We start from the raw sequence: 12,815 nt of genomic DNA, 5'->3' as shown, positions 1-12,815 counted from the left end.
TTTGTTTGAGCATTTTGAAATTAATGTGCCCTAGACTCTATGCAGTAAATGTATACATTCATCATGTGGCTTAACATTGTTATAAACTGAGTTAGCCATCTTCAACTGGTCATCGTGTATCACATATAAATCATTTTTTAAAGTGGCAGTAACACTTTTACCCTCTTTTTCTATTATACAGTTATTTCCCCTAAAGGTTACTACATAACCAAGTTTAACTAAAGTCCTTACTGATCGCAAATTAAATTTCAGTTTAGATACATATAACATAGTTAAATGTTCGTTTATACAAGACCAATATGCAGTACCTTCACCTGATGCTTTAATCTTCCATCCATTTGCCAATGATACATGTTGTTTACTCATGGACATCTTTACAAACCTTTTTCCATCTTTAGTAATGCATTGCGATGCTCCACTATCAACAACCCACAAATCATTGTTTACAGTTGAATTGCTAGACATAGCTAAACTAACATTCTTCTTAGCCTTCTGATGTTTACTAGTATTCTGTTGTTTTCCCTTCTTACAAAATTTAGCTATATGTCCCCTAGCCCCACAAGAAAAACATTTCCATATAGGCAGTTGAAGATAAATCCTCTTCTTGTGGTTGTTCTTTCCTCAGTTGGTCCCTATCCAGCCATCTTCTTGCTTCTTCTAACAATCTTCCAGTTATTTCAGTCAATGTCAGTTTATCTCTGGATAGTACTTCCAGTGAAGATACATAATCATCATAACTTTCATCCAATGAGGAAATAATGATGTAAACTTGATGCAGCTCTGAAAATATAAGTTCTTTTTCATGTAGCTCTTGAAAAGTTCTTTTCATGAAGTTTAAATGAGCTAACATATCTCCACCTTTCAGAAGACGTGCTCTAAACTGTTTACGTGTAAGATGTATGTGTGCACCTACACTGTCACGAACATAAATCCTCTTCAAATTCTCCCAACACTTAGCAGCAGACTCTTCTCCACGAATATGGGCTAGCTGCTGGTCACTCAGTGTTAGTCCAATTATACAAAGAGCTCATTCTTTGTTCTGTTTAAAGTCAGCAAGTTTCTTGGCATCATCCTCATTTTCTGGATCCCAAGCATTTACATCTGGTGGGTCTTTAACTACATTCCATAAACCTTCTCTACATAGAAGGAGACTGCAGTTCATAGACCAGGAAACATAGTTTGTTCCATCCAACTGGGTTATCAGTGATAGACTTGTTGAAGTGTCTTGTGCCATCTTTATCAGGATAGTAAACCACAATTAATCAGCAAACAGCTGTCTGTATACAGTACTGTGCATTCACACTAACTTAGTTATCTAAGCCTGGTGTGGCCTGGGCCTATAACCAGTGTTGAGGTAATTCCCCATTAGGAAAATGAGCATACAGGGAGACGTATTTGAGAGTAGTGTTTGAATAATACACATACAGCACACATATACACTGTACAGTAAATGTAGGTTTTTACTTCCAGAAACGTTAAGCAAAGTCCAAAACAAGCAGTCCAAAGTCATTCATAGGTAAATCAGTCAGTTTTTCAATCCAGGGATAATCCAATAACAAAGTCCAGTGTCAAAAACAGTTCTGTAACAGACTTACATTCAACCCAGAAAATATCAATTAGGAAAAATGGCAATACTCTCCAACAGAAGGAAACAGACTTACACTCTCTTCTGAGACTAAGGCAAAACAACCCAGGTTTCTGGCTCCATCTTATGGCCATTTGAGAAACCACACCTAATTACAGTTTTGCATTTTCTTAAAGATACAGTTTTAAAATGTTTATCCTAGTTTATATATTTCTAACCCAAATACCTATTAGGTGACTTATATTCCTAACAGGAGACACTCGGCTTCAGGCGCTCCTGTCACTGCCTTCCCTTCGCCTTCGCCTTCGCCTTTGAAGGCAAATCTTTTAAAAACAATGCCCTACTACTGGTACAACAAAGCCTCCCCTGCCCGAGAGGGCAACCCAACCCCACGTGGGGAGGCAAATCTCCCAGGCCGCAGCTCAGGATCGCCCCACCCTGGGAGAAGCACCCAGCCACCATCCCTGCCTGGCGCCAGGCAGAGGTGAAGAGCTTCACCTGGGGCGCCCAGCGCAGCTGACAGTCGAGCCCTCCTGCCCAGTGACGGAGCTCTCACCAAGGCAGCGAGCGCCTCCCCACCGGGCCCTCTGCTCATCCCACCACGGCCATGCCAGAGCTGTACGGGCTGAGCAGAACCGGGAAAGCGAGCTACGGGTGCGCACCTGCCTGCCAAGCGAAAGAGCTGGGCCGACCTGAGCTTGGCTTCCTTCCCAAGTCCCTCCAGCCCGAACCCAAAGGGGCCACCGGGAGAGGCCGCCCAAAGCAGTGATAGCGCCTACCCATCCGTGGACAGGGAGGCAAGGCGACGGCTTGCGCCATGTCCTCCTCCGAACTGAGCCCTGCCGAGTGAACGCCTCTGCCTGATGCCTGTGCTGCTGCAGCATTTGGAGCTGCTGGCGCATTTGGACATGCGTGGGGATGGGATGGGCGAGGGGTGGAAAGGACGAGCGGCTTCAGGCTCTCTCCACTGGACCCACCGGCCAGGAAGCAGCGTTGCCGTCGCCTCACCTCCACGGACGGGTGGGCGATATCATTGCCTCGGGCAGCCTCACTCGGTGGCCTCTTCGGGTTCGGGCTGGAGGGACTTGGGAAGGAAGCCAAGCTCGGGTCGGCCCGGCTCTTTCGCTTGGCAGGCAGGTGGGCACCCACGGCTCACTTTCCCAGCTCTGCCCAGCCTGCACAGCTCTGGCACGGCCCTGGCGGGATGAGCAGAGAGCCCGGTGGGGAGGCACTCACTTCCTTGGCAAGAGCTCCGGCGCTGGACATCCCAGGCGAAGCTCTTCCGCTCTGCCTGGTGTCAGGCAGGGATGGCAGCTGGGCGCTTCTCCCGGGTGGGCCGATCCTGCGCTGTGGCCCCGGGAGATTCCCCTCCCCACGTGGGTTGGGCTGCCCTCTCGGGCAGGGGTGGCTTTGTTGTACCGGTAATAGGACGTCATTTTTAAAAGAATTGGCTTTGCCTTCAAAGGCAAAGGGAAGGCGGCGACAGGAGCGCCTGAAACTGAGTGTCTCCGCTGAGCTTCGGTTGCAGGGAGGAGCCCTGGCTGGCCGCGCGTGGCTGCGCCAAACGCCAGCAGCACGGGGAGAAGGGAAAGCAATGGTGGCGGAAGGTCTCCCGATACAAAGTGCCCCACCAATGCCGAATATGGGCCTTAATTTGGGGGGAGGGGTTTAATTTGATTTTATGCCTATAAAACATGCTGGGACTTCCTATTGGGGGAGGCCGTATTGTTGGAGAAACACGGCAGTTATGATTGATCCTTGAAATTACAGTTATTCCAGCAACCCTGTGGTCATAGAATAAAAATTCAGGTCTTGGGGAACTAGCCCATATTCACAATTGCAGCATATGCTTCAATTACCCCACCCACCTCTTTCCATCCCATTCCTGCCCTTAGTTGACCTACTTAGTTGATTCTACTGCCACAATCTATCCCTGCCACCCCAAGCTAATATTTATTGTGATGTTCACTCATTGTTGGCACAACAATGCCACATCTAGCTGCTGGGTGAAGCACCACCCATACTGCTATCCTGTGTTCTTCATTTGGCAGATAAGACTCTGCCACCTTGCTGTGCTCACATCTTCCAGTATCTAGATCAAACATATTAAACTCAAGGCCTGCAGGCCAGATCCAGCCCACAATGTGGTTAGATCTGGCCTGCAGGGCTACCCTGGAGACAATGAGAGATCAGTCCCATCACCCCTGCTGCTCAGCCCATCCCCCTGGGCATGGGCACAGGTGGCATTGAGCATGGAATCTGGCATTCCAGATAAAAGGGAAGCTCTCAGAATGCGGTCAGCCTGTGGGGCAAGACAATTTCCGGGGATGCCGGAAGGAGAAGGAGGAAGGAATAATTAATTCTGCTCACTTGGAAGAAGCATTTATTGTAAAGTTTCCTGCAGATACAAATACAAAGATATGTGAACGCTTGCCTTTCAAACAGGAGGGTAGACAAATGGCTGTCATTAGAAACATTTCCCTTCATTTATATTAGGCTGTCCTCTAAAAGACTTTTCAGACAAATATGTTTTCAAGATGGTACAGTCTCAATCTCTCAAAGCTGCCTGCATCAGAATATACAAATACAAATTCAAGGAAAAGAGATAGCATGGTGGCCCTTTGCACAAATACAAACCCATTATAAAAAAGATAGAGAACAATTTGGCTTTAATATGATCCCACTAGAATTAGATAAAATATGGCTAGGAGAGTAAAAGAAAACAATTAGTAAAACATATAAATATCTTTTGGATTACAAATTAAAAGAAGAAATAGTCACAATTATCTATGATAATTTGGGCTAAAAACATGGGTCATAGTATTGAATTAGATAAGTGGGAACACATCTGGCAAACAAATTACAAATTAACCATGTCAGTCTCGTATAAAGAAAACTTATATAAAATGGTTCATCGCTGGCACCTACCTCCTGCAAAACTGGCTAAGATGTTCCCCAACCTACCACCCAACTGTTGGAAATGTAACTACGCACAAGGAACATATTTTCACATGTGGTGGACTTGCCCATGTGCTCAGAAGTTTTGGAGAAATATTAGAAATTGGATTTTAAAAATAACAAAACAAAATTTAAAACTTGAACCTGAAACCTTTCTGCTAAGTATGATAGATTTAAACATGGAGAAAAAATATCAATATTTAATTTTGCACATCATAACTGCGGCTAGAATAACCTATGCACAAAACTGGAAACTGTCTTTCATTCCTTCAGAGGATATGGTAATTAAAAAAATACATGAATGTGCTGAGATGTAACCAAATTGTTAAAAAATAAACAAGATAGTGACTATTATGAAATATGGAACATTTGGTAAGATTGGTTAAAGAAAAGGTAATATTTGATATTTGGATAAGTTATGGAAATGACAAGACGTGCATTTAATTATAAACTATATAGAGAAATTAAAACATTAAAAGAACGAAGGAGTTATTGTAACAAGGCAGATCACGTCAATGATAAAGATAAAGAAAAAAAACATTGCTCAATATACGCTGTAAAATGTATATATGTATGTGTATGTGTGTGTGTGTGTGTGTGTATTGATTTGTCTGTTTTAAATGTATGTCAAATAAATGTTTTTTTCTAGAATAAAAACATTTTATAAAAAAAACAAATGCAAAAGATATGTGAATGCTTGCCTTTCAAACAGGAGGGTAGACAAATGGTTGTCATTAGAAACATTTCCCTTCATTTATATTAGGCTGACCTCTAAAAGACTTTTCAGACAAATATGTCTTCAGGATGGTACAGACTCAATCTCTCAAAGTTTTCTACATCAGAATATGCAGGCAGATTAACCAGCTATGTCAGAATATGCAGGCAGGTTAACCAGTTGATAGCGCAGCAAGGAAGGAGGAGTGGGTTATGGGGAAGAGGGGCTTGTCTTTAACCTAATGAGAAATGCAATAGGAGGGAGGGAGGGAAGGAGGAAGGAAGATGAGAAAGGGGAAGGAGTAGGAAGGAGATAAAGGGAAGAAAGGAAGGAAGATGAAGGTGGAAGGAAGGGAAGGAAGGAAGAGTGGAAAGAGGGAGATGGGAATTAGAAAGAGGGAGGCAGTGAAGGAAGGAGATGGAGGGAAGAAGAAAGGAAGGAATGAGATGTGAATGAAATGAAGAAGGAAGGAAGGACATTGGAATGAGAGGGAGAGAGTGAGGAAAGTCCTGCCTTAGCACTTGGCCATCAGCAGTCCTGCTGCCCTTTCGTCATGCCTTGCCTCCTCCTCCTGGCCTTTCCTGGTGGTCTCCCATCCTATTGCTGAGGAATAGGTTATTTGGTTATAAAGCTGAGCCTCCCTCTGACCCGTCCGCACCCACCTGGCCAAGGAGAATGAGCACAGCAGCAGCAGCAGCCTTAAGGAGGAGGTAAGTGCAGCTGGGCACCCTCTCAGAAAAGCAGGGCTGGGCTGGGCTGCGGAGTCCCAGTGCCCCAGGAGCTCGCGAATCATACTAGATGCTTGCCCTCCACAGCCCAGAGTTCTGGGCAGCCCATGCCACCATCCAGGAGTCCTCCACGTGGCCTGAGAGGTACAGCAAAACTCCTCTGGTGGATTAAGTTTTGGTGCTTGCCCTCATATTGCCTTCCTCTGCTGGAAACCTCCAGATCCCCCCTTCCAGCCTTGTCTAGCCCCCACAGGAAGCAGAGGATGACACACGGAGAAGGAAGTTTACAGGAAGCAGTTTCCTCTGAATCCAACTTCTGCCTTGACAGATCTCTGGAGAGGAAGAGGGGGTGGTGGGGAAGTTGCATGCAGGAAGAGTGCCCCAGGTCAGCATCCTTATCACACAGGTTTGGAAACTGGGATTCCCTTTTGAGAAGGACCAGCTTCCCTCATTCAGGACCAGGGAGCGCTGGTCCCCTGCCTCTTCCTCTTGCTCTACAGAGATGTGTCAGGGTTCCATCCTGCAACTTGTTCCATCCTGACTTGTTTCACCTAGTCATGGTGACTCAGGTACTGGCCCTTTGAGGGCAACTATAATGCTGATGCAGTCCTCAATGAAATTGAGTTTGACTCCCCTGGTCTAGATCCTAGGATAGTAGTGGAAGGAAGAAGATGGCAAAAATCAGGAGGGCAGGGGTAGGCAGTGGCAGTGGAGGATATGACATCCAAGGGGACAGATATGGTGGGGAAGATAGGATGGTGGAAAAGTTGAAGTGAAGGCAAATGTGGCGGGGTGGTGGAATCTTTTATGCTGAAGGGAGTTCACTGGGCCTAGCTAGAACAGAACAGAACCAGCATTTCATGTATATATCCTTTGCCTAACTATCTAACTACCAAAGTAATTATGCTTTGCCTAAATACCACTTTGCTTAGCGATGGAAATTCCAGTCTCTATTAGGGTCATTAATTGAGAATTACCTTACATAGATTGACTGAAGCTAAAACAAAAGTAAGAAATGTTAGATTCCTTCTTCAGTTTTCATCTTTTGTTTTTTTCTTTCTCTTCAGATCAACAATAAACTCTGTGGTAAAGTTAAAGTACCCCAACAAGTATCCCAAGATGCAGAAGTAGTACGTGAACTGGTTGTTCAAAGTGAACTAGGGAGTGAATACCTTCAAGGAAGAATAATTACAAAGTTTTTCTTATCTCCTCGAACTGCCCTCATCAACTTCCTCATCCAGGATTAAGAAGATATTTCCTTAGAATTGTCTGTGTCAGGGGTCTCCAACCTTGGCAATTTTAAGACTTGTGGATTTCAACTCCCAGAATTCCTCAGCCAGCAAAGGAGACCCCTGGTCTATGTAACTATAACTGTGGCAGAAATAAGGATAAAGATATCCTTATTTCAGGAAAGATTAAAAAAGAAGACCAAATGACCTCATTCAACAGTTTCAAAAGTTAATTTCTCTTTGTAATCTCTACAGATCATATATAATCTTGCATTGCAGACATTTATCTCTAATTACAATGTAAAAGTAAATCATAGATTCCAAAATTAAAATGAAATTAAGTATGGCAAAAATTTCATAATTCTACTATGTCACCTTAAAATCTGGTTTCATTCAATGTCACAATTAAAATTTTGTCTATAAAGGTAAGGAAAACAATTGGAGCTATTTATGCTATAAAACAGGGGACAAATCCCTGCATGGGATGGTCCAGCCCACAAGGTGCTTAAATCTGGCTCATGGGACTGGCTGGAAGTATCAAAGGTCCAGCTTATGGACACCCCACCTGGCCTGTTTTTAACCTCCCCAGGCTCCAGCAGCACTCTGACACCAAAAAAGACCCAATGGGTGGCAGAAGAGGTGGCAGAGATCATGTACTAGGTAGGCGCATGGCCCAAAGTCCGCACCGAGTAGTCTGTCTCCAAAAACCTGAATTGCAGGAAGACCTTGGCAACCAAGGTTCATTCCAGGAGTCGGTGAGGGATTGTCCAGTGACCTCAACTAGGGAGTTGAGGACCACAATCCTCGAATGGAGGATGACGGGACTGCTGAACCTGAGTGGCTGGAGATACCAGACCACGATGTGCAGCCAGACCTTGGGGGAATTGCCAGAAAGATTAGGTTGACTCAGCCTGAGCAGCTTGGGATGCTCATGCCAGCCCAAAAGCACAGGGCTGATCTTGAACCAGCTGACTTTGATGTCCCCCCTTCCCAGTGGTCTGGTTTATCATGGCAACATAACGACCAGCCAGCCCTCCGCTGCTTCGTTCCACTCAGTTGAGCATGGGGATATCTCTTCCCCGGGGGGGGGAGGTCTACCCCTACTCCCCCCCAAGTCCCAGGCAACTAGTCCTCTGCCATTCCATACAACACAGTCGAGCCCAGGACTGCAGCAGAGCCCATCAAGAACCCAGGTAGCAGCTGACCCACCAGGTCAGCCCCCGCTCCCACCGAATATCCATCCTAACCCAGTGAACCCCCTTACACTGCTGCCAGCAGCTCAGGCCACCATGTGGTCCTTTTTCGGCTGGCAGAGTGCTACTGGTCACCAGAGATCCATAAACAGGCCGCATGGGGACCTTGCAGGGCCCTCACACAGCCCATTTTCACCCAGCAGAGTGCTGCAGAAGGCACCCATCCTGTCTCCCCCCACACCCATCCCCCGCTGGCCCATGGAGAACTACAATGCTGATCCAGCCCTTGAAGAAATCCAGTTTCTTCAAGGGTTGCTATAAAAGGATCATTAAGATGAATGAATAAGCTGCAGCTAGAATTGTATATGCCCAACAATGGAAGTGTGATGAGATCCTGACAGATGAGAAGGTAATTAAGAAAATATTAGAATGTGCAGAAATTGATAACTAACTATCAAAGATAAAGAAGAAACTAAACACTTCTTGACATGGGACTTATTTTATCAATGGCTAGACAATAAAAACAGAAAGAAAGGGACATAAAAAGGATAAATATTAAAATGGAAATTTGTTAAAATGGACAAACAAAATATTACTGTAACTAAGTATTAGTGTTATTGTGATACATGTTATTTTAAACACTCTGATTTATGATTGCCTAAAAATAATTGTACCCAGACAACACACTGTTCAATTGAAATGGAATATTTATATATCATACTAATAAAACAAATAAAGCTTTTTTAAAAGATGAATGAATAAGCCTGCATTTGTGATTAGTTTATGGTTGTTTATAAACTATAAGGGATACAGACAATTCTTACATTTCAAATAATTGCAGCTTTTAACTGTGTTATCTATGTTAGCACTATTCTGTTGTGACAATTGTCCAAGAATATTTTCAAGTGTAAGGATTGCATGAATCTCTATTCTTCCTATCAATTTCTCTCTCCTACCTGAGAAAATAATAGGCAACTCAATGATCAAACATCAGAAAGTTTTGATTGTAATGTTAAATCATATAATACAGTTAGAAATTATAGGAATTGCAATCCTAAACATGCTTATTTCAGAGGGACAAGTATTGAAAAATGGTAGATAGATTGCTTTCTTAGGTTGAACTTGGAAAATACTTAATAATTTTTTGAAGAGCTACATATGTAAATGTTAGTACTGGATCAAATAATAAGCTGTAAGGTTCCTGAGCCACTGAGATGCCAAAGAGAGTGAGACTCGAGGCAAAGCTTGCAAAAATATCTTTTTTATTCTTTGGCCAAAGCAAAAGTCCGGGTGAATACTATATCCCAAACATACAGGCAAAATGCATGTAAGGAATAGCCACACTGTCAGATCCGTGTATCTGTCATTTCTTCAGTGGAACAAGAAAAGGGGGGTGGGGGAGGCTGATAAAGAAATCATTTCTTAATGTAACCTGAATATATTTACTCTTATATTGAATTTGTTTAACCCACACATGATACAATGGAGGAGAAAAGCCAGATGGCCAGAACTATCACCTCTGAGAGAAACAACCAGGAAATGAGAAGATCATAAAAATTCCACAGTGGGATGTGCCTTGGAAATCTTTGGGAAAGTTTGTTCTAAAAAGGGGGTGGGGGGTGGGGAAACTAGGTATGCCCTGGGAAACTGTGAAAAAGATCGTTCCTTAAAAAACGGGGGTGGGGAGGAATTAACATAGTGACTTTTGTTTCACTAAATACACATTGAGATAAGGGGAGGGGTTCTAAACTCCCTTATGTATCCCTGTATGGCTGAGAGACCTCAGACACTGCTTTGAACTCCTACAGAATTGTCTCATCTCAATAAAGGATTCCTTTTTGATACGTTTTGATACGTTTTCAGAAGTTCATTCTAGTTGAGTGAATGGGAAAAGTTCTGTAGCCTGACACACACCCTGCGAGAGTGGCTCAGAATGTTATATTCATTTTATACCGAAAGAGACAAAGTTTATCCAATCAGAGACAAAAGTTCGTTATTCAATGTGGGCAATACCTTGCCCATACCCTCCCCTCCCTTATTCATGAAGCATTCTTTGTCCGAGCTCTGTCCATGCTTTGTTATCTAACAGTATCTCTTGTCCTTGTGTGTTCGTGCTCCTAGGCAGCCCCTCTTATCTATGGAGCAGGATGTTCCTGGGAACTTTCTCCAAGGATGTGCCTAGCTCTAAAGTAAATTGCAGAAGTGAGAAACCAGAGAGAAAAAGATACAATTATCTTACAGAATGAATTCCTAACAAATTATTCCCAACCTTAGCAAAATAGTACAAGCAACTTCTTTAACAGAAGCAAAGAGCAAAAGTTAGATTGATTTGTGTCAATATGTCCTTTCAAAGCTATGATCAAGAAAACTTTCATATAAAATTCATAAAATTTGCAGTTCAGCTCAACATCCCAAGAAATAGATAGTAGAGGCACCAAGAGAAAATCTATCATATATTCCATATTGTGTATCTAAAAGAAATACAATAGCCTTCAATGGAAATTGTACAGCTATAAAAAGGATAGTCTGAAATTGTATACAGCAAGAAAGAATTTTAATTTACTGATTCAGAAGCAAATCAATACTTTTCTACTGATGATCAGTCAAAATATATTTTGTTTGCAAAAACAATTAGCACAATCCGTGCTTTAATTCAGTTCAACTGAAATAAATGAAACTTCACAAGAGCAATAGTGTTCCTGCAAAATTGTCATTTCATTTAAATGAAGCTGCAATAAAGAAGTTCCTGGCGGATTATGCTTATTTTGCGAATGGATTTTCTATGTGCAAAGTCTGGTCTGGTTGTGTGTGTATAAAAAAAAGCAAAGATGAAGCAATATTATAACTTCAGAAATTTCTTTGTTTGAGAAACATGTAAAATTACAACTAGTCCAACCTTCAAAGACATTCTTGGAATTAGCTGCATTTATGGATGGAGAAGTTAAATAGATGAACAACAGGAGAATAACAGCTTAACAATTTTTCAGACAAAGATTTCACAAAAAAGAAAAGAACAAAAAAGGGAATGAATCCCAGCATTAATTGTTATTTGCAAAATATAGATTAGATAAACTATAATTAGTTCCATTTTCCATATTGCCATTAGTGTCACTGTTCCAGTTCTCCAATAGAAATAAAAGGTTTGATTAACTTCTTTTAATTCTGGCAGACCTGGAAACATCACCACATAGCAACCAAAACAAAGGCAGCAATAACTATTTCAGTGGTGGAATTCAAAAAGTTTTACTACCTATTCTGTGGGTTAGGCTTTGTGGATGTGGCTTGGTGGTCATGTGACTGTGGGCATGGCCAACTTAACATCACTCACGTCAAAGGGTGCCTTGCCTGGCCTCTCCTCGCCTCAAAGACCTCAACAAGATACAATTTCCCTGTCTATTTATTTGTTACTACTGAACATCCAAAATACATTATTTAATCTTATGTATATATGCCATATGTGTACATATATATTACATAGTATATTGTGTGTATAGGCACACAAAAGAATACATTATCTACTATATATACTGTGTTCTGTATTGCTACATTAGCATTCTTGTAACCCCTCGTCCTGATTGGCCAGGACTCACGGCGCTCGGATTGGCTGAGTGAGCCGCAGCAATTGGCCCATTGCGAATCGCCCGCAATTGGAGGAAACCAATCGCGGGGGATTCAAAGCGGTGTCATTGGCCACAGCTGGCAAGGCAAGTTCAATATAAGCCACCACCGATCCAAGGGAAAGCCGAGCCAATCTCAGACTAAATAAAGAGCTTTAAAAGAGTCACTGAGTCTCGCATCTCCTTCTTGTGATCGGCGAACATGACATACTGTATGTGTATATACATGCACACACACCTCTTCTAAAACTATACACATTCAACCTCACTAACTGTGTTTGGAAAAGCACACCCAGAGTCTACTTTCTGCCACACATTTAACAACATCTTCTGTACATTAGAACATTACACACGCCTTCAGATTTTCTTCCCTAGCCTGCACATGACCATTAGATCCAGGAGATGTCATGAATGGAGTAAAATGTGGCAAAACTTACTTTAAAGCTCTTGCTTAGCAACCAAAATTTTGGGCTCAATTGTGGTCATAAGTGAAGAACAACCTCTGCCTTCCTCTGTATGGCAGCCTTGTCCCTTTTCTGGCAATTTTCCTCTCTGTTAGAGGCATCAAAATAATCCAGACAATATAAGGTCTCCTGCTGGAGCAGGGGGTTGGACTAGATGGCCTCCAAGGTCTCTTCTAACCTTGCTATTCTATGATTTTGTAAGGATCTGCTGCTGGAGCAGGGGATTGGACTAGAAGATGACCTCCAAGATCCCTTTCAGCCCTAGATTGCTGTGCTGTTTCAAAGAGTCTTCTGAAACCAGGATTTGTGGTCCTTCCTTCTTCTCC

The 12,815-nt window shown here is 42.8% G+C and overlaps 1 protein-coding gene across 6 annotated transcripts in view; it reads left to right on the top strand.

Moving 5' to 3' along the window:
• Nucleotides 1-9,159, top strand: part of LARS2 (leucyl-tRNA synthetase 2, mitochondrial) — a 207,028-nt gene extending 197,869 nt beyond the window's left edge. For all 6 annotated transcript variants that reach the window (XM_087916743.1, XM_087916748.1, XM_087916742.1 and 3 more), the window contains one exon: nucleotides 7,054-9,159. In XM_087916743.1, coding sequence (XP_087772869.1) covers nucleotides 7,054-7,233 — 180 coding nt within the window. In that variant the 3' untranslated portion in view covers nucleotides 7,234-9,159. The remainder of the gene's footprint in view (nucleotides 1-7,053) is intronic.
• Nucleotides 9,160-12,815: the final 3,656 nt, after the last annotated feature.

The sequence above is a fragment of the Pseudonaja textilis genome, chromosome Z (genome assembly GCF_049901715.1).
Source record: "Pseudonaja textilis isolate UNSWEBS1 chromosome Z, rPseTex1.2, whole genome shotgun sequence".
Lineage (NCBI taxonomy): Eukaryota > Metazoa > Chordata > Lepidosauria > Squamata > Elapidae > Pseudonaja > Pseudonaja textilis.
The sequence above is the reverse complement of the archived record's forward strand: the minus strand, read 5'-3'. Positions and strand labels throughout refer to the sequence as shown.